The 24,145-nt window shown below is 42.3% G+C and overlaps 2 protein-coding genes across 2 annotated transcripts; one reads left to right on the forward strand and one right to left on the reverse strand.

Annotated features, from left to right (window-relative positions):
• The first annotated feature begins 1,755 nt into the window (after window positions 1–1,755).
• On the forward strand, window positions 1,756–19,813 carry LOC111190409 (uncharacterized). Its single transcript, XM_049473489.1, has 4 exons — window positions 1,756–1,966; window positions 18,043–18,237; window positions 18,357–18,436; window positions 18,531–19,813. Exons 1-4 carry the CDS (start codon window positions 1,961–1,963, stop codon window positions 18,928–18,930), a joined length of 681 nt encoding a protein of 226 aa, XP_049329446.1. The 5' UTR covers window positions 1,756–1,960; the 3' UTR covers window positions 18,931–19,813.
• Window positions 19,814–20,227: 414 nt separating this feature from the next.
• On the reverse strand, window positions 20,228–23,583 carry LOC125794043 (uncharacterized). The gene is made up of 4 exons (XM_049473446.1): window positions 23,511–23,583; window positions 22,644–23,055; window positions 22,222–22,351; window positions 20,228–21,145 (listed from the first exon to the last, which is right to left on the reverse strand). The coding sequence occupies exons 1-4, from the start codon at window positions 23,581–23,583 to the stop codon at window positions 20,408–20,410; spliced, it is 1,353 nt and encodes a 450-aa protein (XP_049329403.1). The 3' UTR covers window positions 20,228–20,407.
• Between the last annotated feature and the right edge of the window lie 562 nt (window positions 23,584–24,145).

Consider the following 24,145-nt stretch of genomic DNA (forward strand, 5'->3'; position numbering starts at 1 on the left):
AGAAATCACAAAACAACATCTTGGAGAAGAAAATCTGTGAGACCTGAATAATGAAAGTGTTATTTGATTTTTTTTTATTATTATAACCAATAACATTACTGTCTCTACACTTCTACAGGTTTATTTCTACACACATCACTTCTATGGTCTCAATCAGCAGAATGCATTTTACTGTATAAACAAGTATTATTATGAACTCTGATTCCAGTTTTATAGAGCTTTTAACAACCATTTTAATCAGTACTTAAAATCAGTACCCTTTTAAATTCAGTAATGAATTGTATTTTAAAATAAATCCATTTAAAGTTAATATCTTTTTAGAAAAGATGGACCAATCAGTGTTTTAGGGGCAGATTTCGATTGCTGACCGCCTTTCATCTCGATTGGCCAATACCGATCTTGGGCAGGGCCAAATGCCACATTAATGCCACACAGGTGCCAGGCAAACCTGGTCCAGATTCCCCTAATTAAGGCCACGCCTTATTAAACACTGGGAATGTAAACTGAGAGTAAATAAACAGAAGAGTTTTACTGACAAAAATAAACGATTTTCAGGAGAGATATATGTGTAAATAATAATAAGACGCCAGAATTTTTATGACACTGTTGTAGAAAAGAAAATGAAAGGTGGGCCACCCCCACCTCTCGTCCGGGGTACAACTCCCCTACGTGTTCGTTTGATAGAGAGTCGCAGACAGGTGGAGTGAAGTTGAAAGCAAACCAAGTATTTATTACTGAATTCAGGAGAACCAATACATACAAGACAGTTAACAGCTGTCTCAGTAAAAAGCTCCGACCCCCCTCTCATCTGACTCCATGTTTATACCCCAAATGACGTGAAACCTGTTGATGAGGCGTTGCTAAAATCATCTCATGTTAGCATGCGTAATTTCACGTGTTAGCACTCAAGTTTCACAGGTCTGATCAGAGCACTAGTGTTTGGCCTTGACTGTATCCAGCCGGACAGTGTGGCATTGTTTCAGGACTTGACTGGGTCCAGTCAGACAGTGTGATATTGTTTTAATAATTACACAGTGCCGTCCTCCCTATGTGCGCGTGTTGTTAACTTCGCACACACAGAGTGAAAGGCTGCACTGTTCGTCCTGAAGTCTCTTTTGTATCAATTCAGTTCGTACAGAGTGCACTTAGCTGATGATTGATTGTTAGTCAGAAACATGCAGTAAACTAAATGCTTCAAGCATAAGCTGTATGCGTCTCACAATGGGTTCTATATGTTATATGTTACTGTGTTAATAGCGCGTGGTTAGTCCGCCATATAATAGGTCCTATGTGTTAGTATACGCCTTGTGTATCATGTGGGTTAATTTGTCATAATAAGGGTGATGTTAGACACATGCTCGATCAAACAGTGTTTTACTATATATGTAAAGAATATATCGTGATTATTGGTTAATCTTTTATATAAATGCGTGTAAAATACACTGAGTAATAAGATGATCAAATATAATGTGAGTATTGGTTATGCATATAGAATACAAGGTTTCACACAATGATTAGGTAATTATAGATACTAAGATAAGTAATCATAACTGAAAGATATTTGTCAATCAACCCAAAGTATAATAAACAGTTACTCTTCACACCAATAGCCTTTTATAAGACAGTCTGTTTTTTGGAGTCTAAAAATAGCTCATATTTTGCTAGTATTGACCCACGCACTTGACTGGGCAGAGAAGAAGAAAGGAGGGGGAGCGAACTCAGAGTATTCGCTAGTTGCACGGGATGACGTTTTTTGAGGGTGCGTGTGTATAGTTCCGCTCCGGTACACAGGATAGACGCGCAGAAGTGAAGATGGCTGTGTTTTACACGAGGTGCCTCCAAGACCTTCCGAAAATTACCATCACGGATGTACACCGGATAGTCCAAGCGGCCAGCTCAACCCCGAGGAGCAAAAGGGAGAAAGGATATAAGATGTATATATCCAGTTACATCGACAACTATGAAGGTATGTTACACTATTACTCAGCTAGCTAGCCAGCCTAGTTAGCCTAGCTAGCTACACACCCTGTAATTTAGCTTAACTTATTGTCTAACTTGGACGTTAACGACAGTTTTATCCAATGTCAGATGTTTTAATGACATTTAGTGTAACTGTTATGTTTAACATAAATAATGTCAAGTTTCAATGCCAAACAGTTTCAAACAGAGATTCGTCAGGGAGAGTGAGTGTCAGGGCTACCTGTTACAGGTCGATGAGGAAGAGTGAAAAACCTCACGACCTCAGAGTAGGGAGGAAAAACAGTGTTTTAGTTCACAGCCTCAGTCAGATTCATGTTCTGGGGTTTTAATGTGGCTGGGTTAGCTATTTAGTGATTTAGGACTGAAATAACAATGTAAAATCCTTAGTTATTTTTATATATTACAGCTAGCTAGTTAGTATAGAATGTAAGCCCATTCAATTTTATAATCAAATATTGTCATAATGAAAATCTCTATTCATTAATTAGCTAGTTTCCCTATTGTTTACTTTCACATGATTCCACATTTTACTCCATTTAGTCTCCAAATAAGCTTAGCCAGCTAATACAGGTTATACAGGTTGCAAAGTGAAAATAGCTCAGGTCAGCTGGTAACCGTGTGTGAAATGACCTATAAATTAAGTAATACTTAGCTTTCATGGAAACCCCAAAACTGCTTGTGATGGCTGTTGTTCTTTACTGTATATTTAGTATAATACATGCAGGGTCCAAATATCTTAATGGTTCACTTGGCAGCGGTAAGTATTTTGTACCCTGCACCTGTTCCTTTGTTTTACTAACACTGTTTTACTAACACCGTTCAGTGTTTCACTAACTAACTAACAAAATATTTTCAGAAAATTGAGTGAAGTGAAGTGATAAAGGCTAGATGAGCTTATCGTTCTTAGATTGCAGCATTCCAAACAGGGAGCAGACCTACAGGGCCATCTAAAAAAATTAGAATATTTTTAATAAGTTACTTTATTTCAGTAATTTAGTTAAAAATGTGAAACTCATATTACATAGATGTATTAGACACAGAGTGATCTATTTTTAGCGTTTATTTATTTTATTATTGATGATTATGGCTTGCAGCCAATGAAACCCAAAATCAGTGTATCAGAAAATAAGAATATCATATAAGACTAATATGTACTTTCTGCAGTGTGCCAAGTCCTGCTGGAAAATGAAATCTGCATCTCTATAAAAGTCAGTAGATGGAAGCATGAAGTGCTGTAAGATTTTGTGAGAAAACAAAACTGCACTGACTTTAGACTTGATAATAAAACACAGTGGATCAACACCAGCAGATGGATCACACTGCCAAAAGTATCAATTGGTCTTATATGATATTCTAATTTTCTGAGACACTGATTTTTGGGTTTTCATTGGCTGTAAATGTGACACGTCACAAGAAGTAATAATATGTATTTCTTCCTATTTTTCTATGTATTTATTTGCTTTAAAAATATATATCAGTAGGGTAGTAAAATTTGTTAACACTTTTAAAGTGATATTTCCTAGTTTGTCACTAGGGGGTGATGAAGTCAAGCAGGAGTGAGAGTTGAGCATAGTAGAGGATCATGGTAGTTTTTTTCTTTAGAAGGAAAACAGCCAGCCTGCAGTAAAGACTTACATTGTCTCCTGTCTGCATATTTCCCTTTTTATTAAGGTTAGTAGATTAAATAGCTACAAAATAATGCTAAGAATGTACAGTATACATGTTTAACTTTGGTAATCTGGTGATAGTTGAGAGTATTTCCCTGATTTAAATGTAGAAAATACTTATCAAAGTCATGCTAAGCGGTTGAGCTAACTAAGGAGAAACAGCCTGTTTGGCACTGTTTTGTTGTAATTTGAGCTCCCTAGTACACTGTTTAATTTATTTTCTTTTGTTAGTTATTGTTTATGGGACTGAACAAGATGGGATTTATAAGTTCAATCACAGTGGGTTATATAAACAACAAAGGTTGTTATATAATTAATCTAAATTAATGTATAAATGTGCTGTTAAATGTGTTTTTGGCTATTTTGTGATAATACTGTTATATATAGAAATCGGCTGTGCTACATGTGTATGTATACTGATTATACTGAGAGTGGAGAAATAACCTCAGCTGAACTAAAGCAAGTACAGATGTATTTATGTTTTGTAAAATTCTTATGTTAAGTGCTACAGTTGTTAAATGCTGTTAATTGTAATCAGATGATATTCTGAGAAATCTTTGAGAAAATGTTGTTTCTTAATTAATTTGTTGAAACTGAACGTAAAGTAATTGAAGAAAAGGATAAAATTCAGATTCTAATAAAGAAGGAAAACAGCCAGCCTGCAGTAAAGACTTACATTGTCTCCTGTCTGCATATTTCCCTTTTTATTAAGGACCCTTACCCTATGAGGGACCTGTAACAATATTTGGAGGCACCGCTGGGATCAACCGATGAGTGTTGGGGTTGATCTCTAAATCTACGAATCCAAGAAGAACCACAGTTCCAGAGCAGAGGGGTATGCTGTGTCCAGCCAAGGTGGTGGCAGTGACCAGAGGCCGAGAGGTGGAGCAGAGCAGATCCATAGCTGTTGGAGGACTGTGAAAGATGGCTGACGACGAAAGACAAAGCACTGATGACGGCGAATGAAAGAGACTGTCTTGGAAAATTAAGAAGAGTCTCTACAAGTTGACTGCAGATGAACTCTACGAATTCGCAGAGAACATTACACCGGTACCAGAACTTGATTTTTCCCGTGTAATAAAGGGTGATGAAGAAAGCTGTTATGATTACATAGCTACTTACCTACATTGTGAAACCATTCTTGAATTAGAGGATGAGGGTTTTTCTCAGCTATGTCATTTAAATGACATCATTGAAGATCTAATAGTCAGACAAACTGTTCCTCTAGGAAGTCAAGCTAGAGATTTGGGAATTGAAACAAATGTGTTGGTGTCACGCCGCCTCAGTCTCCTTCTACACTGTTGGACTCCATTTCCCAGAATCCCACTGATTATGACGTCAACAGCACCCGTTCGTCTTCACCCAATCGCACTACGCTCCGACGCTCTGATTCTCCCGTGTACTGAGTTAGTTCCGGTTCATCTCTATCTGGCTCCGGTATTTAAGGCAGCAATTTGTAAACAAACACCGCGAGGTATTGCTAACTTATGTTACATACTAAGCGTTTCCCTGTATCTTGTTTTTGCTTTCTCGTTACGACCCTGTTTTCGGATTATCGGTTTCTGTCTTTTGTTTTGCCCTTTTCGGATTTGATGTATGGTTGGACTGTTTCTTGGTTACGAACTCGGACAGTATTTTTGACTACGTTTTCTGTCATCTGTGAGATCACTGTTTGCTTGGCTATTCTGTTAGCAGTGTCTGTTAGCCTTCCTGCTAATAAACCTGTCTGTATTTTTAACTCGGCTCGTGTCACTCCTCACTACCTGGCGTCACAGAATACCTCGCCAGGAGTGATGGCCGAGTTTAATGACCTCCAGCAGGCAGTCGGGAACCAGGGGAGAGTTCTCGAACAGCATAGTCAGCTTTTTGAGAGCCTTGCTAACACCGTTACGGCTCTTACTACCCAGCAGTCGGATCAACACTCTCAGCTAGCTCAGATCACTGCTAGTCTTCAGGATATAGCTGCTCAGCTCACCCAGCTGAGAGTAGCCACTCCAGCTAGCCTAGCCTCTGCTAACCAGGCCCCGGTTAGCTCTACTGCTATCGCTCCCTCTTCGGCCTGTTTTCCGGTAAGCAAACCTGATAAATATGACGGCTCTCCGGATTTGTGCAGAGGTTTTCTCTTGCAAATGTCGTTATTTTTTGTTAATTCACCGGTTAGTGTTGATGCAGCACGTATTTCGTTTTTTATATCACGTCTTACTGGTAAAGCTTTGGATTGGGCTACGGCTATTTGGTCAAGCATAGAAAATAGCACTTATGAGCACTTTCTCAGGGAATTCAGGCTGGTTTTTGATCATCCTCATCACGGACAATCACAGGGGGAATTATTAGTTCAGTTACGTCAAGGGAATCGACCTGTTTCTGATTTTGCATTGGAATTCCGTACTTTGGCTGCTGGCAGTGGCTGGAATGAGCCGGCGTTAAGAGTTATGTTTCGTAATGGACTCAGAGCTGATATTTTAGCCGAATTAGCTTGCAAGGACGATGGATTATCCTTAGACGAACTGATATCTCTAGCCATCAGACTTGATCAGCTAAAACTAAGCTCTGTACCTGGCCGTGGAGCTGGTGCCTCTACTCTTCGTTTTTTTCCTCCTCGCGCATCTGGATTTAATCCTCGGGTCACTCTCAGAGATGAAGAACCTATGCAAGTAGACGCTACCCGTCTGTCCAGAGAAGAGAGAATACGACGACGGCAGGCTGGACTTTGCTTCTACTGTGGCAGATCGGGTCATATGTTACGCGATTGTCGGAGCTGCCCTTCCCGAGATCAGCGAAAAGATACGACAGGCTCGTCCAACGGTGGGCTCTCCCATGGTTTCCATGGCAACCCGGACCGTCCATATGAGCCACCTGCTTCTGACTCGGGAAAAGGGTAAGCCGACTCAGCTCTGATATGTTCTCTAAATCATTTATTCTCTCGGTTATACTGTTCTGCCAGTCCTCTTCTTTTGTGTTTCCAGCTCTGATAGATTCCGGTGCTGAGGGGAACTTTATTAATGAGCAGCTGGCTAGACAACTTCTGATCCCGTTGGAGTGCCTGGAAAACCCTATGAAGCTGTCTGCGGTGGATGGGACCCCAGTTGGACAAGGAGCCGTATCCCATATCACCACACCAGTGCAGCTGAACGTCAGTGCTCTACATTCCGAGGAGATCAGGTTTTTTGTAATGAAGGACACTAACTATCAGATTATTTTGGGACTTCCTTGGTTAAAAAGACACAATCCTCTGATTTCTTGGTTAAATTGTGAAATTATCTCTTGGTCTTCTTACTGTCATGATCACTGTATTTCTGGTCCTAAATTGCTGATTCAGTCTACTACAGTGGAAAGTCCTGGTCAGGAATCTCTTGCACATATCCCTTCTGATTATGCAGATTTGTCTGAAGTTTTTAGTAAGTCTCGTGCTACTCAGCTTCCCCCACATCGCCCTTATGACTGCGCCATTGAGCTTATTGATAATCAGATACCTCCCAAATCACGAATTTACCCGTTAACTCAGATTGAGGAACGTGCCATGGAGGAATATGTGCAGGAGGCTCTAGCTCAAGGATTTATTCGTCATTCTACCTCTCCAGTAGCCGCATCCTTCTTCTTTGTTAAAAAGAAGGATGGAGGGCTTCGTCCATGTATCGATTATCGCCAACTTAATGCTGTTACAAAAACGTATCCCTACCCACTGCCTCTAGTACCGGTAGCTTTAGAACAATTACGTGGGGCTTCCGTATTCACTAAGTTAGATCTTCGTAGTGCCTATAACTTGGTGAGAATCAGAGAGGGTGATGAGTGGAAGACTGCCTTTTTTACCACAAGGGGGCACTATGAATATTTAGTTATGCCTTTTGGTCTCAAGAATGCGCCTTCAGTTTTTCAGTCTTTCATAAACGAGGTACTTCGTGATATGTTGGGAAAGTTCGTCATAGCATACATCGATGACATTCTTATTTACTCTCCCGACCTTCCTACTCACGTATCCCACGTTCGTGCTGTACTAACCAGACTCCTCCAAAACCAGCTTTTTGTCAAAGCGGAAAAATGTGAGTTTAATCTATCTACTATTTCCTTTCTGGGTTATGTGATTAGTGATAAAGGTATTACGATGGATATTAGGAAGATTCAGGCTGTTGTTAATTGGCCTCCTCCCAAATCCATTAAGGAACTACAGAGATTTCTAGGCTTTGCGAATTTCTACCGAAGATTTATTCGTAACTATAGTTCTCTAGCCGCCCCACTCACTAATTTGTTAAAGCGAAACGCTAGAAAATTGGTTTGGCCAGAGGAAGCGGCAGATGCTTTCTCTTCTCTCAAGGAGGTGTTCACCTCTGCTCCTCTATTAAAACATCCCGACCCCAAGGAACCCTTCATAGTTGAGGTAGATGCATCCAGTGTTGGGGTAGGTGCTGTGCTTTCCCAACATTTGGGTTCTTCCAGTGAAATGCACCCCGTGGCCTACTTCTCCCATAAACTCTCCCCGGCTGAACGTAATTATGGCATTGGTGATCGAGAACTTTTAGCTATTAAGTTAGCTTTAGATAAATGGAGGCACTGGTTGGAGGGAGCATTACACCCTTTTGTAGTGATAACTGACCACAAGAATTTGGAATATTTAAAATCAATGAAAAGTATGAATTCTCGTCAGGCGCGTTGGTCAATTTTCTTTGCTCGCTTTGATTTTGTAATTACTTACCGACCAGGTTCCAGAAATACCAAGGCAGATGCCCTTTCTCGAATTTATGAAGAAGAAATTGTAGGAAGCCCTGAACCCTCCACCATTTTGAAACCAGGTATTGTTCTAGCTCCTATCCGATGGGAAATCTCTGATGAGATTGATAGAATTAATTCCACTTCGCCTCCCCCTGTTGAGTGCCCTGCAAACAAATCTTATGTACCTGACCAGTGCAGAAATAGACTCATTACATGGGCTCATACTTCCCCTACTTCAGGACATCCAGGCGAGACCCGCACATATCAATTGTTAGAGAATCGTTTTTGGTGGGAAAATATGCGAGCCGACATTCATGACTTTGTTTCCTCTTGTACCATTTGTGCTCAGAGTAAAACTCCCCGTACTCTGCCCGCCGGTAAATTAGTACCCCTGCCAGTGCCCGCTCGACCCTGGTCTCACCTGGCTGTAGACTTTGTTACTGATCTTCCTGAATCTATGGGTCAGACAGTTATCATGACAGTTGTAGACCGATTCTCTCGCGGTGTTAGATTCATCTCTTTTAGTAAGATGCCAACTGCCTTTGAAACTGCTGAAACTCTGTTTAACCATGTTTTTCGTGTTTTTGGTATACCTGAAGATATTGTTTCTGATCGTGGTCCACAATTTATTTCTCAAGTGTGGTCGGCCTTCATGAATAGACTAGGTATTTCTGTTAGTTTATCTTCGGGCTACCATCCTCAAAGCAATGGACAATGTGAGAGAATGAATCAGGAGCTAGGTAAATTCTTGAGGATTTATTGTTCTAATAACATTCATGATTGGGCCAAATTCCTCCCTTGGGCCGAACTAGCTCAGAACTCTCTAATCAGTTCTACTACTAAAATGACTCCATTTCAGTGTTTCTTAGGATTTCAACCCCCCATCATGCCCTGGTCAGCTGAACCCTCAGATATTCCTTCTGTGGATGAGTGGATGCGTCGGAGTGAGGAAGTGTGGGAGGAGACTCACAGGCGTATTGAGGCAGTATTACAACGTCAAAAACAACAGGCGGATCGCCTACGCCGCGAGACCCCCCTATATTCCCCTGGGGATCGGGTTTGGCTATCAACCAGGGATTTCCGGCAACCGGATATGCATAGGAAACTCACAGCTAAGTACATTGGACCTTTTAAAGTTACTAAGAGAATTAATGAAGTTACTTACCGTCTTGATCTACCCCCTCATTACCGTGTATGCCCTTCCTTTCATGTATCCCTGTTAAAGCCGGTTATCCCTGGCCCGTTGGATGAGACTTCGCTTGGGTCGCCGCCTCCCCCTCCGGTGGCTGTAGATGGAGGTCCAGTTTATGCGGTGGAACGACTGCTGGACTCCAGGTGGAGAAGGGGAGCTCTGGAATATCTCGTGGACTGGCGGGGTTACGGACCGGAGGAGAGGAGCTGGGTGCCGGCAACTGATGTGCTGGACCCATTGATGGTGGATGAATTCCACCAGGCTCATCCGTCCCGTCCTGCACCATGTCCTAGAGGTCGCCCCAGGAGAAGGTCTCCAGCCCCACGAAGGGGTAGACGTCATGGTTCAGTCCCGGTTCGTTCCCTCAGTTCCGTCCGCGGCTCCAGGAGGGGGCGTCCAAGGTCCAGGGCTTCCGTCCATTCCGTTCCCGCTTCTGGACTGCCTGTTCAGGATGCCGCTGGGGGTGAGGGGGCGGTTCCCTTGTGTCGTCCTCGTTCTTCGGTCCCTTCGGACTCTTTGGAGGGGGGAACTGTCACGCCGCCTCAGTCTCCTTCTACACTGTTGGACTCCATTTCCCAGAATCCCACTGATTATGACGTCAACAGCACCCGTTCGTCTTCACCCAATCGCATTACGCTCCGACGCTCTGATTCTCCCGTGTACTGAGTTAGTTCCGGTTCATCTCTATCTGGCTCCGGTATTTAAGGCAGCAATTTGTAAACAAACACCGCGAGGTATTGCTAACTTATGTTACATACTAAGCGTTTCCCTGTATCTTGTTTTTGCTTTCTCGTTACGACCCTGTTTTCGGATTATCGGTTTCTGTCTTTTGTTTTGCCCTTTTCGGATTTGATGTATGGTTGGACTGTTTCTTGGTTACGAACTCGGACAGTATTTTTGACTACGTTTTCTGTCATCTGTGAGATCACTGTTTGCTTGGCTATTCTGTTAGCAGTGTCTGTTAGCCTTCCTGCTAATAAACCTGTCTGTATTTTTAACTCGGCTCGTGTCACTCCTCACTACCTGGCGTCACAGTTGGCTCCTTCCCATATTAGCATGCCAACCGAGTCTGAGATGACAAAACACTCTGTAGTTAACTACCCTCAGAGTGAAATAGTAGACCCACAGTTACAGATGTATCAGAAGTTAATGGCAGAATATGATGCTTTGGGTAAAAAACTATCTGAGTTTAAAACATTGTCAGACACACCATCCTTGAAATCTAGACCTTTTTCGGCAATTTCACCACCTGCAGGTGTTACTATGCTCAGTCAGCCCATACACACAGCACAACATGACTCTGCTCAAAGTCCTCATTCAAACCGCTCAAGTTTGCCTCTGCCTGATGGTTTTGTCTCTGTAAGGGACCTTCCCTTTTTACATCACAGAGACTTCAGAATTCATGGGGGGCAGGTTGGTGATAGTGCTTCTGATATCAGTTACCACAGTCTTAGTAAGCAAATTGATGAAGGACTCCGGTCCAAACACACGGAGAGTGAGGTGATTCAGGGGGTCCTCCGTATTGTCAAGCCAGGGCAATTTAAGGATATGCTCATTAACAAGGTAGACCTCTCAGTCCTAGAGCTTAAAAGCTTTTTGCGCTCACACTTAAGCGAGAGAAGTGGCAGTGAATTGTTTCAAGAGTTAATGAGCACTAAACAGAATGAGCATGAAAGTCCACAGCAATTTCTGTACAGGATGATAGGATTAAAGCAAAGAGTGCTGCTGGCATTAAAACACAATTGCACTGACATTGCATATGAGCCACGCACTGTACAGAACGTGTTCCTGAGGACAATTTCCCAGGGCCTTCTCCCTAAGTACAGTGATATCCGAAAGGAAATCAAGCCATTCCTGTCTGATTATACCGTGTCTGATGATACACTTTTGAGGCTCATTAACCAGATATCTAGTGAAGAGAGTGAGCGACAACGAAGACTAGGCAGTTGCTCCCGTCAAAGAATAACACATGCACACAGTGCTCACCTTGAGTCAGACAATGACGCTGATAAATCTACAGGAACAAAAGCAAAGACAAAGAGTAAAACAGAACAAGAGTTGAGTGCAAAAATAGATGCATTGACCAAAGTAGTTGAGTCTCTCCTACACGAAAAGTCCATTGAATCAGCATCGCAAAGCATGCCAAATAAATCCAACTTCAGTTGCCCAGTGAGACCCCGTAGCTGTCTAAAGTGTGTCGATCAGGGAGTTAGTCCATGTCTCCACTGTTTTGTGTGTGGTGATGAAGGCCATCGAGCAGTTGGATGTCTCAAAAAAAAGGGGCTGATGAAGACTAGCAGCCCAGCTCAAGCTAATGCCAATTTGGAGGAACAACCCTTAGAGCCTGATGTTAAACAAGTAGAGCTTAATCATCTAAATGCTCGTTGTCCAGCTTCCCCCTTCCCCAGAGAAGATATGCAGTCTCATGATAGGGCAGCTCAGCTTGTTGGAAAGAAGTGTACAATTAAGTGTTACATCCATAGTTATGTGGTAGAAGCATTATTAGACACTGGAGCCCAAGTTAGTATACTTGACCACCAGTGGGTGAGGAACTTCCTACCGGATCACAGAGTGCTGCCACTAACTGAGCTAATAGGGAAGAAATCCCTCAGTGTTCTTGGTGTCAACAGTGAACCATTACCATATGCTGGTTGGATTGGTGTGTTGGTGAGCCTCCCTGGTACAAGTGATCCAAGCTTGTCAGTACATGTACCCTTTCTAGTCAGCAGTGTACCTATTGACCGTCCCCTACTTGGGTTCAATGTGATTGAGCAGCTGATTCTTGGTCCCAAAAGCGGTGTGGGAATTGAACCTACTTTGGTGAGCCTGCTTCAGGGTGCAATGGAAATCCAAGATGATAAAGCTAAGGCACTTGTGAACTTCATCCAAACACAACAGACCGATGACCTGGATTTTGTGGGGAGCCGGCTGAAGATAGGATTGAGTGACACGATTATTCCATCTGGTCATGTTAGGCATATCGAGTGTAGGGTTCCCAATGACTTCAACACACGTAGTTCACTTGTACTCTTCGAACCCAATGAAGAAAATATTGAGGTGCAGAAATTGGATGTTGGTGACAGTTTACTGCAAATTTGCTAGGCAGACATTCCTTACTTGAGAGTCCCCATAGGCAACCACACAAAACAGGACATAGTACTGCCTCCCAAGACCATAATAGGAAGGATTCACAAAATATCTAAGATTCTGCTAACAAATGATCTGTGTCAAGCAGAGCCTCCAGTTCACGTGAGAATGGACAGTGTAGATGCAACAGAGATTCAACAGGGCAGTGGGAGTGACAGCGACTTCTGGGATCCACCAGTAGATGTTTCTCATTTAAGTGATGAGCAGCAAAAAGTGGTTCGCAAAATGCTGCGTGAGGAGTCCAAAGCCTTTGCACGGGATGAAAATGACATGGGATGTATACCTAGTCTCCAGATGTCTATCACTCTCAAAGATACAACACCTGTTCAAAAGACCTACACATCCATTCCAAAACCACTCTACAGGGAGGTGAAAGAGTACATTGAGGATCTCCTGGCTAAGGGGTGGATTGTGAGATCAAAGTCCCCCTATTCAGCACCTGTCGTCTGTGTGCGAAAAAAAGACGGTACTCTTCGACTCTGCATCGACTACAGGCTTCTGAACCAGCGCACAGTACCTGATAGGCACCCATTACCAAGAATCCAAGATTTAATAGACACCCTTGGTGGATACAACTGGTTCTCAATATTGGATCAAGGGAAGGCATACCACCAAGGGTTTATAGCTGAAGGGTCACGCCACCTCACTGCATTTGTCACTCCATGGGGGCTCTATCACTGGGTGAGAATTCCCTTTGGTCTCACTAACGCTCCGGCTGCCTTTCAGCGTAGTATGGAAAGTATGCTTGCCACCCTCAGAGATGAGTGCTGCATCCCATACCTGGATGACATCTTGTGCTTTGCTACAACATTTGAAGACCATGTTGAGGGACTCCGGAAAGTCTTTAGAGCTCTCCAGAATCATGGAGTCAAGCTTAGACCAACAAAGTGTGAGTTGTTTAAACAAGAGGTGAGATATGTGGGCCGTTTAGTGTCAGCTAATGGTGTACGTATAGATCCAGCAGATCTAGAGGCAGTATATGCTCTGAAGGATAAGACACCTGTTACTGTAGGGGATGTAAGGAGGATTGCTGGGTTCCTGAGCTACTATCGCTCATATATCCAAGATTTTTCCAGAATTGCGAAGCCTATATATGAGTTGCTTCAGTGGAATACACACTCACCAGGGCAACTGCCACCACAAAGGCAAAAAGGCAAGGGAGTGCAGCTACCTTCTCGAGCACCTGTACAGTGGACAGCAGAGCATCAAGGAATTCTCTGTAAGTTGATTGATGTACTGACATCCCCACCTGTTCTAGCTTACCCTGACTTTGAGCTCCCATTCGTGCTTCATACGGATGCTTCCGACAAAGGTCTGGGAGCTGTTCTGTACCAGCGACAAAACAGCAAGCTCCGTGTGATTGGATATGGATCGAGAACTTTGACACCTGCTGAAAGAAATTACAGGCTTCACTCTGGAAAGCTAGAATTTCTCGCCCTCAAGTGGGCAGTATGTGAGAAATTCAGGGACTACCTGTTCTATGCTCCACATTTTACCATTTACACCGACAACAATCCTTTAACCTATGTAATGAGCACAGCTAAATTGAATGCCACAAGTCATCGTTGGATAGGAGAGTTGTCTGATTTCCGCTTTGACATTCGTTACCGTCCAGGCAAGGTTAATGCAGATGCCGACACTTTGTCCCGGTGTCCATTGGATATTGATCGCTATGTTGCTGAACGTACAGAGGAGCTCCCCAGAGAATTTGTCTGTGCTACATGGGAAGGCAGCCGGGCAGGGGAAACTCAGGATGTAGCATGGGTTGCTGCTATGACACTAAACCAAGCTGAACACCTTGAGCCAAACATCAAGTGGTTTACACCTGCAAATGACGTATCTAAACTTCGAGAAGCTCAGAGAAAAGACCCAGCAATAAGCAAGATAATAGAGTTGAAAGAGTCTAATGCCGTACTCACAGATGAACTGAGAAGATGTGCTGTTGGGACCGTCAGGAAGTTGATGTATGAGTGGGGAAAGCTTCAGATTGAGGATGGACTTCTGTACCGTAAAACAGTTGGAAGGCGACAACTGGTTTTACCCGCAAGTTACAAGTCTCTGGTTTTCCAACACTTACACAACAATATGGGACATGTCGGTACTGAAAGAGTTCTGAACCTGGCTAGGGAACGCTTCTACTGGCCCCATATGAAGCGAGAGATTGAGGCTTATGTAACCAGACAATGCCGGTGCATAAAGCAGAAAAAACCTGTGACACATGTGCGGGCCCCCATGTCAAGCATAACCACAAGCTCACCCTTGGAACTTGTTTCCATTGATTACTTACACTTAGAGCCTAGCAAAGGTGGTTATGAGTATATACTGGTTATAATTGACCACTTTACCAGATATGCCCAGGCTTATCAGACTTGTAACAAATCTGGGAAGACCGCAGCAGAAAAGATTTTTAACGACTACATACCAAGATTTGGTTTTCCAGGCAAGCTGCATCGTGACCAAGGTCGTGAATTCGAGAATGACCTTTTTCGAACACTACAGCAGCTAAGTGGAGTAGGACATTCAAGGACCACTCCATACCACCCGCAGGGTAACCCAGCAGAACGGTTTAACCGCACTCTCCTACAAATGCTGCGGACTCTGGAGGAGAAAGAGAAAGGGCGGTGGGGTGAGTACCTTCCCCAAATTGTGCATGCATACAATTGCACACGTCATGAAGCCACAGGGTTTTCGCCGTTCTTTTTGCTCTTTGGCCAACACCCGCGCTTACCTATTGATTTGTTACTTGGGCTGACAACTGAAGAGGGTCTTGAGACACCAAAAGGCTATGCTGAAAAATGGGCAAAAAGAATGGAAGAAGCCTACCAGATTGCCTCAGAGCACAGTAAAAAGTCAGGGGCTCATGGAAAAAAATATTATGACCAACATGCAAGAGGGGTAACGCTACAGCAAGGAGATTGTGTTCTTGTGCGGAATTTAAGTGAAAGAGGTGGCCCAGGCAAGTTGAGGTCATACTGGGAGCAGACAATCTATGTGGTGAAAGAACAGATCAGTGACAGTCCTGTGTACAGAGTGGTCTCAGAGTTTGACAGGTCTAAGTCACGTGTTCTGCATAGAAACCTGTTACATCTTGTTAACGACTTACCTGCAGGCATAACACCCTCAAAAAGCAAGACCACGATGTAAGAAAGGTCATAAGCAGTCCAGAGTCAAAAACTGTGCAGATCGGATAAACCCCAGTGACTCTGACTCTGAAAACAGCGAGCATTCCACATACTACTGGCTAAGATACCCAGTGAGAGAGAAGCTCAATGCAAATATCAGACTGACCAATGAAATGGCTGGTAAACCTAAAACAAATTGTGTTCCTGTGAAGCACCAGACCAAGAAGGTGTACAGAGTACCATTGACTGAGAGAGAACCAGTTGGAGAGAGAGAGCCTGTGAGAGAGAGAACGACCAAGTTAACAAGGGATGTCCAAACTCCTGAGCCGCAAAGTGGAGGAGAAAGTTCAGGGCTTGAAAATGACTATGAAGAGACATTTGACCGAAGAGAAGATATTGATGTGTCAATGAGACACCCAAGTGACAGTGAAGCTGAAGGACTGGATCCAGAAAATTCTGTGGGTCATGGGCATGGGACCACCATAATCCCCAGTACTGATAGTCCAGCAAATTCAGTTAGAAGATCTGCTCGTATGAGGCAGCCGACCAGACACTTAACTTATGACACTTTAGGTCAACCTTCATTTCAGACACACACCTCTGTAAACATGGCAGGACTTTCCTACCCACCATACATTCCACCACCCAAGTATGAATTCATCATACCATATCATGTTCTCCCACCACATGTGCTACCACCTTATACATGTTTTCCACCGTACATGTCACAATTTATCTAAATGAAAGAGAATTGGAAGCAAGGGTTATTTACAAAGTTTAGATGTCAGGAGCCAATTTCTTTTTGTTGGGGAGTGTGTGACACGTCACAAGAAGTAATAATATGTATTTCTTCCTATTTTTCTATGTATTTATTTGCTTTAAAAAATATATCAGTAGGGTAGTAAAATTTGTTAACACTTTTAAAGTGATATTTCCTAGTTTGTCACTAGGGGGTGCTGAAGTCAAGCAGGAGTGAGAGTTGAGCATAGTAGAGGATCATGGTAGTTTTTTTCTTTAGAAGGAAAACAGCCAGCCTGCAGTAAAGACTTACATTGTCTCCTGTCTGCATATTTCCCTTTTTATTAAGGTTAGTAGATTAAATAGCTACAAAATAATGCTAAGAATGTACAGTATACATGTTTAACTTTGGTAATCTGGTGATAGTTGAGAGTATTTCCCTGATTTAAATGTAGAAAATACTTATCAAAGTCATGCTAAGCGGTTGAGCTAACCAAGGAGAAACAGCCTGTTTGGCACTGTTTTGTTGTAATTTGAGCTCCCTAGTACACTGTTTAATTTATTTTCTTTTGTTAGTTATTGTTTATGGGACTGAACAAGATGGGATTTATAAGTTCAATCACAGTGGGTTATATAAATAACAAAGGTTGTTATATAATTAATCTAAATTAATGTATAAATGTGCTGTTAAATGTGTTTTTGGTTATTTTGTGATAGTGGAGAAATAACCTCAGCTGAACTAAAGCAAGTACAGATGTATTTATGTTTTGTAAAATTCTTATGTTAAGTGCTACAGCTGTTAAATGCTGTTAATTGTAATCAGGTGATATTCTGAGAAATCTTTGAGAAAATGTTGTTTCTTAATTAATTTGTTGAAACTGAACGTAAAGTAATTGAAGAAAAGGATAAAATTCAGATTCTAATAAAGAAGGAAAACAGCCAGCCTGCAGTAAAGACTTACATTGTCTCCTGTCTGCATATTTCCCTTTTTATTAAGGACCCTTACCCTATGAGGGACCTGTAACATAAGCCAAAATCATCAACAAATAAACCAATCAATAAAAAAACAATAAAATAAATAAACACTTAAAGTAGACCACTCTGTGTGTAATACATTCATAGAATGAGTTTCACATTTTGAACTGAATTACTGAAATAAAGGAACTTTTCATAGATATTCAATTTTTTTTAAATGGCCCTGTATATTGCTTATTCTCTCATTGTGATACAGTTGATAACCTGTCAACATTAAGCCCAGGGGTGTCCAGTTTATATGTACAGTTCTGGTATGGTGGCAGGTTTTTGCTAAACAATGAGCAGCAAAAACTGACCAAATAATTCAACAAGTGTAATCAGATTTTAAACAGCAGATGACTAGCATCTACTTGGTTTGAATAAAAACCTGCAGCCACACCAGCCCTTTGCATATAAAATTGGACACCCCTCATTTAGCCTGATGTTTTGACTGATTTATTTTTTTAATGTGTAGATTGTCTTTGAAGACCGTGTACCAGTGGACATTGCAGTGGCAGAGTGCTCCTGTGTGGCTGGGACAGCCCTCTGCAACCACAATGTTGCACTACTGTTCCAGACTGCGCACTACTCCACACTGAACCTGGCTGCTGTACCCCCAGTCCTAAGCTGCACAGAAACAGAACAACGCTGGCACAAGCCAAGAACCATGGTGAGTCTGTTCCCAACAACACCAAAATGATTTCTTCAACAAGCTACATCATGAGCTGATGTACTATGTCACATTAACAATGATTTAAAGTTGTGATCATTTGTTTATGTAATTTATAGGGTGTAAAACCAGGCCGCGTGAGTGACATGGTGTTCTTATCCTCCAAGCCAAAGCAGTTTACAGTTGCTGATGGTGTAAGGTAATATGAATTGTCCTATATATGCTTTGCTTACTGTATAACCTTTGTTGTTTGAGTGTACAAACTCCTTACTGTGGAATTTAATTCTTCAAAGGAGTAAACGTTACAAGGCAGTGCGAGGGGAGCTGCCAGATCCAGATGTCCTTAAAGTTGATGAGCAGTACCAGGACTTCACTGCAGACATCGCTCCACTCATCACCACCATGGCCATAAGTGCAGACGTCCCGCTGGTTGATTCAGCTTTTGGGAAAGTCCAGGCGGGTAGCCCCATCTCCTACCAGCATCCAGTACCAGTGAGCCGGGTTGTTGTACGCCATCCAGATGCCCCTCTGCCACCACCTTTACCTTTAGACAGTTATAGGCTGGAGCCTACTAACTGCCAGTTTGTGTGCACTCACCAACAACACCTCCATCTGCAGTCACTTGCCACTACATTTGACATGGCAAAAGATTTCAGTGCAGTCGAGCACCACCTGCGTGTCTGGGAAAGCTGAAATCTCAGGTGGAAGGTGAGCTCTGACAACTTCAGGGGGGATCCACAGACGTTGGCTTCCTAGCAGGATGTACAGGAAGTGTGTACAGGTGGAAATAATCCTGCTGGCTGTGGTGCGGTGAATGCCAAACCGTTCTGCAAGATCTACTACATTTGACATGGCAAGGAAAATGGAGGTTGCCACCAGGGAGCAGAGCAAACTCTGTGGAGTGGCACCGAGTCAGGAGGCCCAGAATAACTTCCTCCCGATTCAGGGAAATATGCCATGTCAGAGGTCAGAGTTCTGCAGAAATCCTGTCACAAAGGATTCGAAAGGGAGTGGATCAAACTGCTGCAATAAAGAGGGGCAACTGGAACCGGTTGCCATCCAGGAGTACTGCCGGATAAAAAACACAAATTACTGGCCTTGTGGTTTTGTCATCCACCCAGATGCCCCCTGGTTAGGGTCATCTCCTGATGGTCTGGTGTTTGACCCGACTTAGAGCCCACCCTTTGGATTGGTGGAAATTAAATGCCCCAATGCAAAAAGCTACGTGGACTGTAGTTACCTGAAAATGAAGAGTGGCACAATGAAATTAAAGCAGACTCACAGCTACTACTGGCAGGTACAAGGCCAGCTCCTACTTACAGGTATGGAGTGGTGTGATTTTGTTGTATTTGCAGAGGAGGATATTCTTATTCAGCGCATATATAGAGACTGTGAAGTGGCTAAAACCATTAGAGAGAAGGGAGATTATTTCTTTTTTTATTTTTACATGACCGTGTAATGACTTCTCACCACTTTTTGCAGTTTGATATCTCACTAAAACAGTAAATTTTTCTACGAACTAATTATACTTCAATGAGTTTTGATTAATTGTTAATAAATCTTAAATGTGTTTTGACTGAGTCCTTTTCTTTATGCTACCATGCTTTTAATTATGTGTAAAACAATGCAGAAATCGTTCTTAATTAAATGTGTAACTGCAAATCTCATTAGCAGTGGATTAAATGTCTATTTTTATCAGTTCTACGCATATAGGACAACTTTGTAGTTATATCATTACATCTTGCAGTCCTTCTGTCTCTCTGTATACTTTTAGATTTCTTTGTCTGTTCTTTCTGCTCCTGGCTACAACAGAGCAGAAAAAAACTGACTGAGCAGAATCTAAAAGTATACAGAGAGACAGAAAGGCAACAAGATGTAATTTTAGAACTGCCCTATATGTGTAGAACGGATAAAATAAATCAAAGTGGGATTAAAGATGTACCCATTTAGTGTATGCCTATATAATTAAAAAAAGATGTAATACAGAAACTGTGAATAACAGCTGTTTAATCAATTATGGTCAAGGAGTTATATTATTCATATAAAAAAATATTTACAAGCACCAAATCAGCAAACATGTAACTACAATATATAATAACTATAATAAAACTATTTACAAGCACCAAGTAAGCCAAAATTTCAATGAGTCCAGACTTCATTCCTAAGTTGCTCATGCCTTTACCAGTGGTCCGTTCTGGTAGTTGACCAGGAAGCAGGCTACATTAAATAGCTCTTCAATGCTTCCACGAACAGAGAGTGGTATTGCCTTGTCAAAAAGTTTATTCTCTTTCACCCTCCTAATGCATCTCTCCACATGAACCCTCAGACGTGCAATGGATTGGGTCTTCCTGACATCCTCCCTGCCCATTTGGGTGTTTCTTGAGAGAAAGGCAGGTCTATAAACCTTGCATGGAGCCAGGTTGTCCACAAGAAACCCTTTGTCAACCATAATTGCCATGTCTGGTGTGAGCAGGTTTATGATGCCAGATAGCTTGAAGATCTCTCGATCACTCATGGATCCTGCATACAAGCCAAACACAAATGTAATGGCACCATGGGGTGCCATGCCAATCATGGCCTTAAACGTAGAGTGCGATTTGTACGCTGAAAACACCTCACTCTGTAGCAGGAGAGAGGATGGTGTCTGGCAAAAGATTTCAGTGCAGTCGAGCACCACCTGCGTGTCTGGGAAAGCTGAAAACTCAGGTGGAAGGTGAGCTCTGACAACTTCAGGGGGGATCCACAGACGTTGGCTTCCTAGCAGGATGTACAGGAAGTGTGTACAGGTGGAAATAATCCTGCTGGCTGTGGTGCGGTGAATGCCAAACCGTTCTGCAAGATCCCTGAGAGGCAGGCCCACTGACAGGTGCATGAGGAACAGCAGCAGCTCATCTATTGGTGGAAGTTTCTGTAAAAAGACAAAAGCCATATTCTTAGAAGTGACAGTGAATGAATATAACTAGGTATACTTACTTAGTTCTATCCATGTGCTATTCTGTAAAATGAGTATTTTACCTGCTTTTGTACCTTTACTTAAAAAAGAAATGGACTTGGGGTGTAGTAGTAAAACATAAGTCGGAACTTTTGTCAAATAGGCCACCTCCATTAATCTCCAGCTTTCCTAGATACAGTGCTTTTAGCCAATGCACCCTTACGTAAAGGCTTACACAATACTAGCGTTAAGGGCATACCATTACCCATGCAAAGAAATCACTATTTTTACATCATTAACAAACTCCAAGTAGCTCAAAACTTAATTGGTAAAATTCTGAGGTCCTGACATTTAAAACAAGGCACTGAGAACTTTTAAAGTACACAGGTACCTTCTTAAACATACCCTTGGGTACAATAGTGTTTTTAAACAAACTATCTGTGCACTTTTAAAGCTCTCAGTGCTTCATTTAAGTGTTAGGGCCTCCGATTTCTACAAATGAAGTGTGAAGCTACTTTGAGTTTGTTAATGGTGTAAAAATAGCCATTTCTTTGGAAGGGAAACACTATATTCCTATAGCTAGCATTATGAGCCTTTTTGGAAAATCACCTAAAAGTGTTGTATATCGGAATGCTGGGGGTGAATCAGGGTGGGCTATTAGATAAAAGTTTGTACTCGTTATAATGTTTTATTACACCCGAGGCATTTCACACCATATCCATTCCCCTTTAAATAAGCATAATTTTAGCAGAGAAACACCACCATACAATTTGTCACCAACCCTGGCCTTAAAGATCCATGTTCCTGTTAAATCTGGTTCTAACAGTGGTCTGCCAAACCTGGTCTGGCTAATTAGCTAACTTTACGTTAACTTAACGTTAGATGCAGGTTAGGACTAAACTGTGCAGGAACATAGATCTCCAGGACCAGGGTTAGTTACCACTGTTCAACACTGTACTATCAATACTTTTATCAGTAAATGGTCTGTGTACTGCTTATACAACAATTATTGTAAATGTACATCCACTCAAAACCCCTTGTATGCTACATACCGTTGCTGGTTGAGAGACTTCAGAGCTGCTCGCAGATGCAGCCTGGGCACTGGTGATCCGCACCATCTTGGTGTTGACTGCAGGCTCCACCAATTTCCAGAAGGCCTGGAAGTGCTTGTATGTAGCAAACCTAAGAAAGTAACAATGTTCATGTTAGACTTCGTTTGTTTTCAATTTTTAAAAAATTAGCTTCCTCAGATAAACATGTTTTTCAAACTCTTCTTAGCTATATAAACTTGCTGAAAAAAATTCTGCTCTAGATCAACTTGTGCTGATAGTTGTTTTAAGTCTAATCAGACCTCTTATAGCTAGTTAAGGAGTACAAAAATACACTCTACATTGATCAAGCTGAGTTGGTAAACCAGCTTACTAATGAACAGTAAATACACATCAGCATAATGATAAAAGCTTAATTAACCAACCTGGTGTAAAAGCGAATGTCCTCGTCTGGCCCCGCCAGGCGCTGAATACCAAAATGCGTCCTCAGCTGTAGCACTTCCAGCTGGTGTTGGAGTTCCCCAATTTTCTGGCGCAGAGCTTCATTTTCATTGGCCATCTCAGCTGCCATCACCGCTGTCGCTGGAGTTAAACAGTAATCATGATCAGGTGCTGCTGTGTCCATATCGTCCTCCGACTCCAAGTCTGCAGGCAGATCCGGAAGAGGCTCCTCTGCTCTCGGGCGGCGCTCCCATACATTCTGCCTCGGTGTAGGCAGAGTGTACTCATTCCAGGAAAACAGAAGGGGTACAGCTCCACTCTGTAACCTCCTCAGTCCCCCTGCAGTCACTGTGAAGTCTCCCAGTAGAAAATGCCGGCCACACACACGGGTGTTCACTGTTGGAGTGAACTTATCCCTACGGATCTTAGTTAGCCACTTATATTCCTCTAGCTCTATGACTCCTGCTGCTGTTAGCTTGTTAGCTAACTAGCTCTGTCACTCACTGACTGGACTGAAAGATGAACTGTACAGAGCTGTATTATCCGGTTAGTGGGGTTAAAACCTTTGTTTTTCTTTTCACTACGAGGTGCATTGGTCTTACACATATAAACTGCAGAAGCTGAAAATTCTCCAGACGGACAGAGCTGAGCCTGTAGCTGGGCTGTAGCACGAGGTGGGTTAAGAGAGCAGGGTTCCTCTAGTGAGTTTTTGAAGCTGTGCTCCAGCTCTGGTGTCCATCTAGCTATGAGGAACTGCAGCTTCCTCAATGACGACGTGCCATTTTCACAACACAAGATTAGTCATTAATACTGTTAACTCTCACTTATATATAATTTACTACCCAGCTTACCTGCAAACACACAAATGAGCAGGTTACAGAAAATTCTCTTTGTGTGATCTGCTAACTGACTTCTTCTCCCCATTCGCGTGCACTCGCGTCAAGTAAACATGTGGCCGCTAGAGGTTACACTCACGCTGTCGGTTCTTTGTGTGTAGCTCTTTATCTTTATATTTCACTCAGAACACAGGAAGATATAAACTCAAAGACTCTTGCAGTGCTAGTTTAGTTGTATAGCAATCGATATTAGTAGAACACTTTTAAACACAGCTTTAATCATCATGTCTGGGAAGTTTTGCCATCCCTTTCAAATAAAAAATCCCTTCCTTCGCAAATGTTTTGTGTTCCTTTGCTAATAAAAATTGCATTCCTTCGCAAATGTAAATTGCATTCCCTTACAAATAAAATTTGCATTCCCTTGCAAAGAAAAATTGCATTCCCTCACAAATGGTCTGTGTTCCCTGGCACAAAATACGTGTTCGACAGAGTGCAAGCATGTAGGGCAAGAGGTGCCCAATTACATTGCCTACATTAGGGCTTTTATAATTTTTTGCATGGACAAAATAGAGCATGGTTAGGGTATGTCCATGTTTAGGCAGGGTTTTATGTTAGTTCCTTAATTATATATATTTATTAATATTAATTAT

The sequence above is a fragment of the Astyanax mexicanus genome, unplaced genomic scaffold (assembly GCF_023375975.1).
Source record: "Astyanax mexicanus isolate ESR-SI-001 unplaced genomic scaffold, AstMex3_surface scaffold_38, whole genome shotgun sequence".
Lineage (NCBI taxonomy): Eukaryota > Metazoa > Chordata > Actinopteri > Characiformes > Acestrorhamphidae > Astyanax > Astyanax mexicanus.

Coding starts and splice junctions, on each gene's coding strand:
- LOC111190409 (XM_049473489.1), top strand. Junction 18,238..18,356: donor GGCACAAGCCAAGAACCATG/GTGAGTCTGTTC, acceptor TGTAATTTATAG/GGTGTAAAACCAGGCCGCGT. Junction 18,437..18,530: donor ACAGTTGCTGATGGTGTAAG/GTAATATGAATT, acceptor AATTCTTCAAAG/GAGTAAACGTTACAAGGCAG.
- LOC125794043 (XM_049473446.1), bottom strand. CDS start 23,583: ATGGGGAGAAGAAGTCAGTTAGCAGATCACACAAAGAGAATTTTCTGT. Junction 23,056..23,510: donor GCTCATTTGTGTGTTTGCAG/GTAAGCTGGGTA, acceptor TCACTCCAACAG/TGAACACCCGTGTGTGTGGC. Junction 21,146..22,221: donor AAGTCTCTCAACCAGCAACG/GTATGTAGCATA, acceptor GTCTTTTTACAG/AAACTTCCACCAATAGATGA.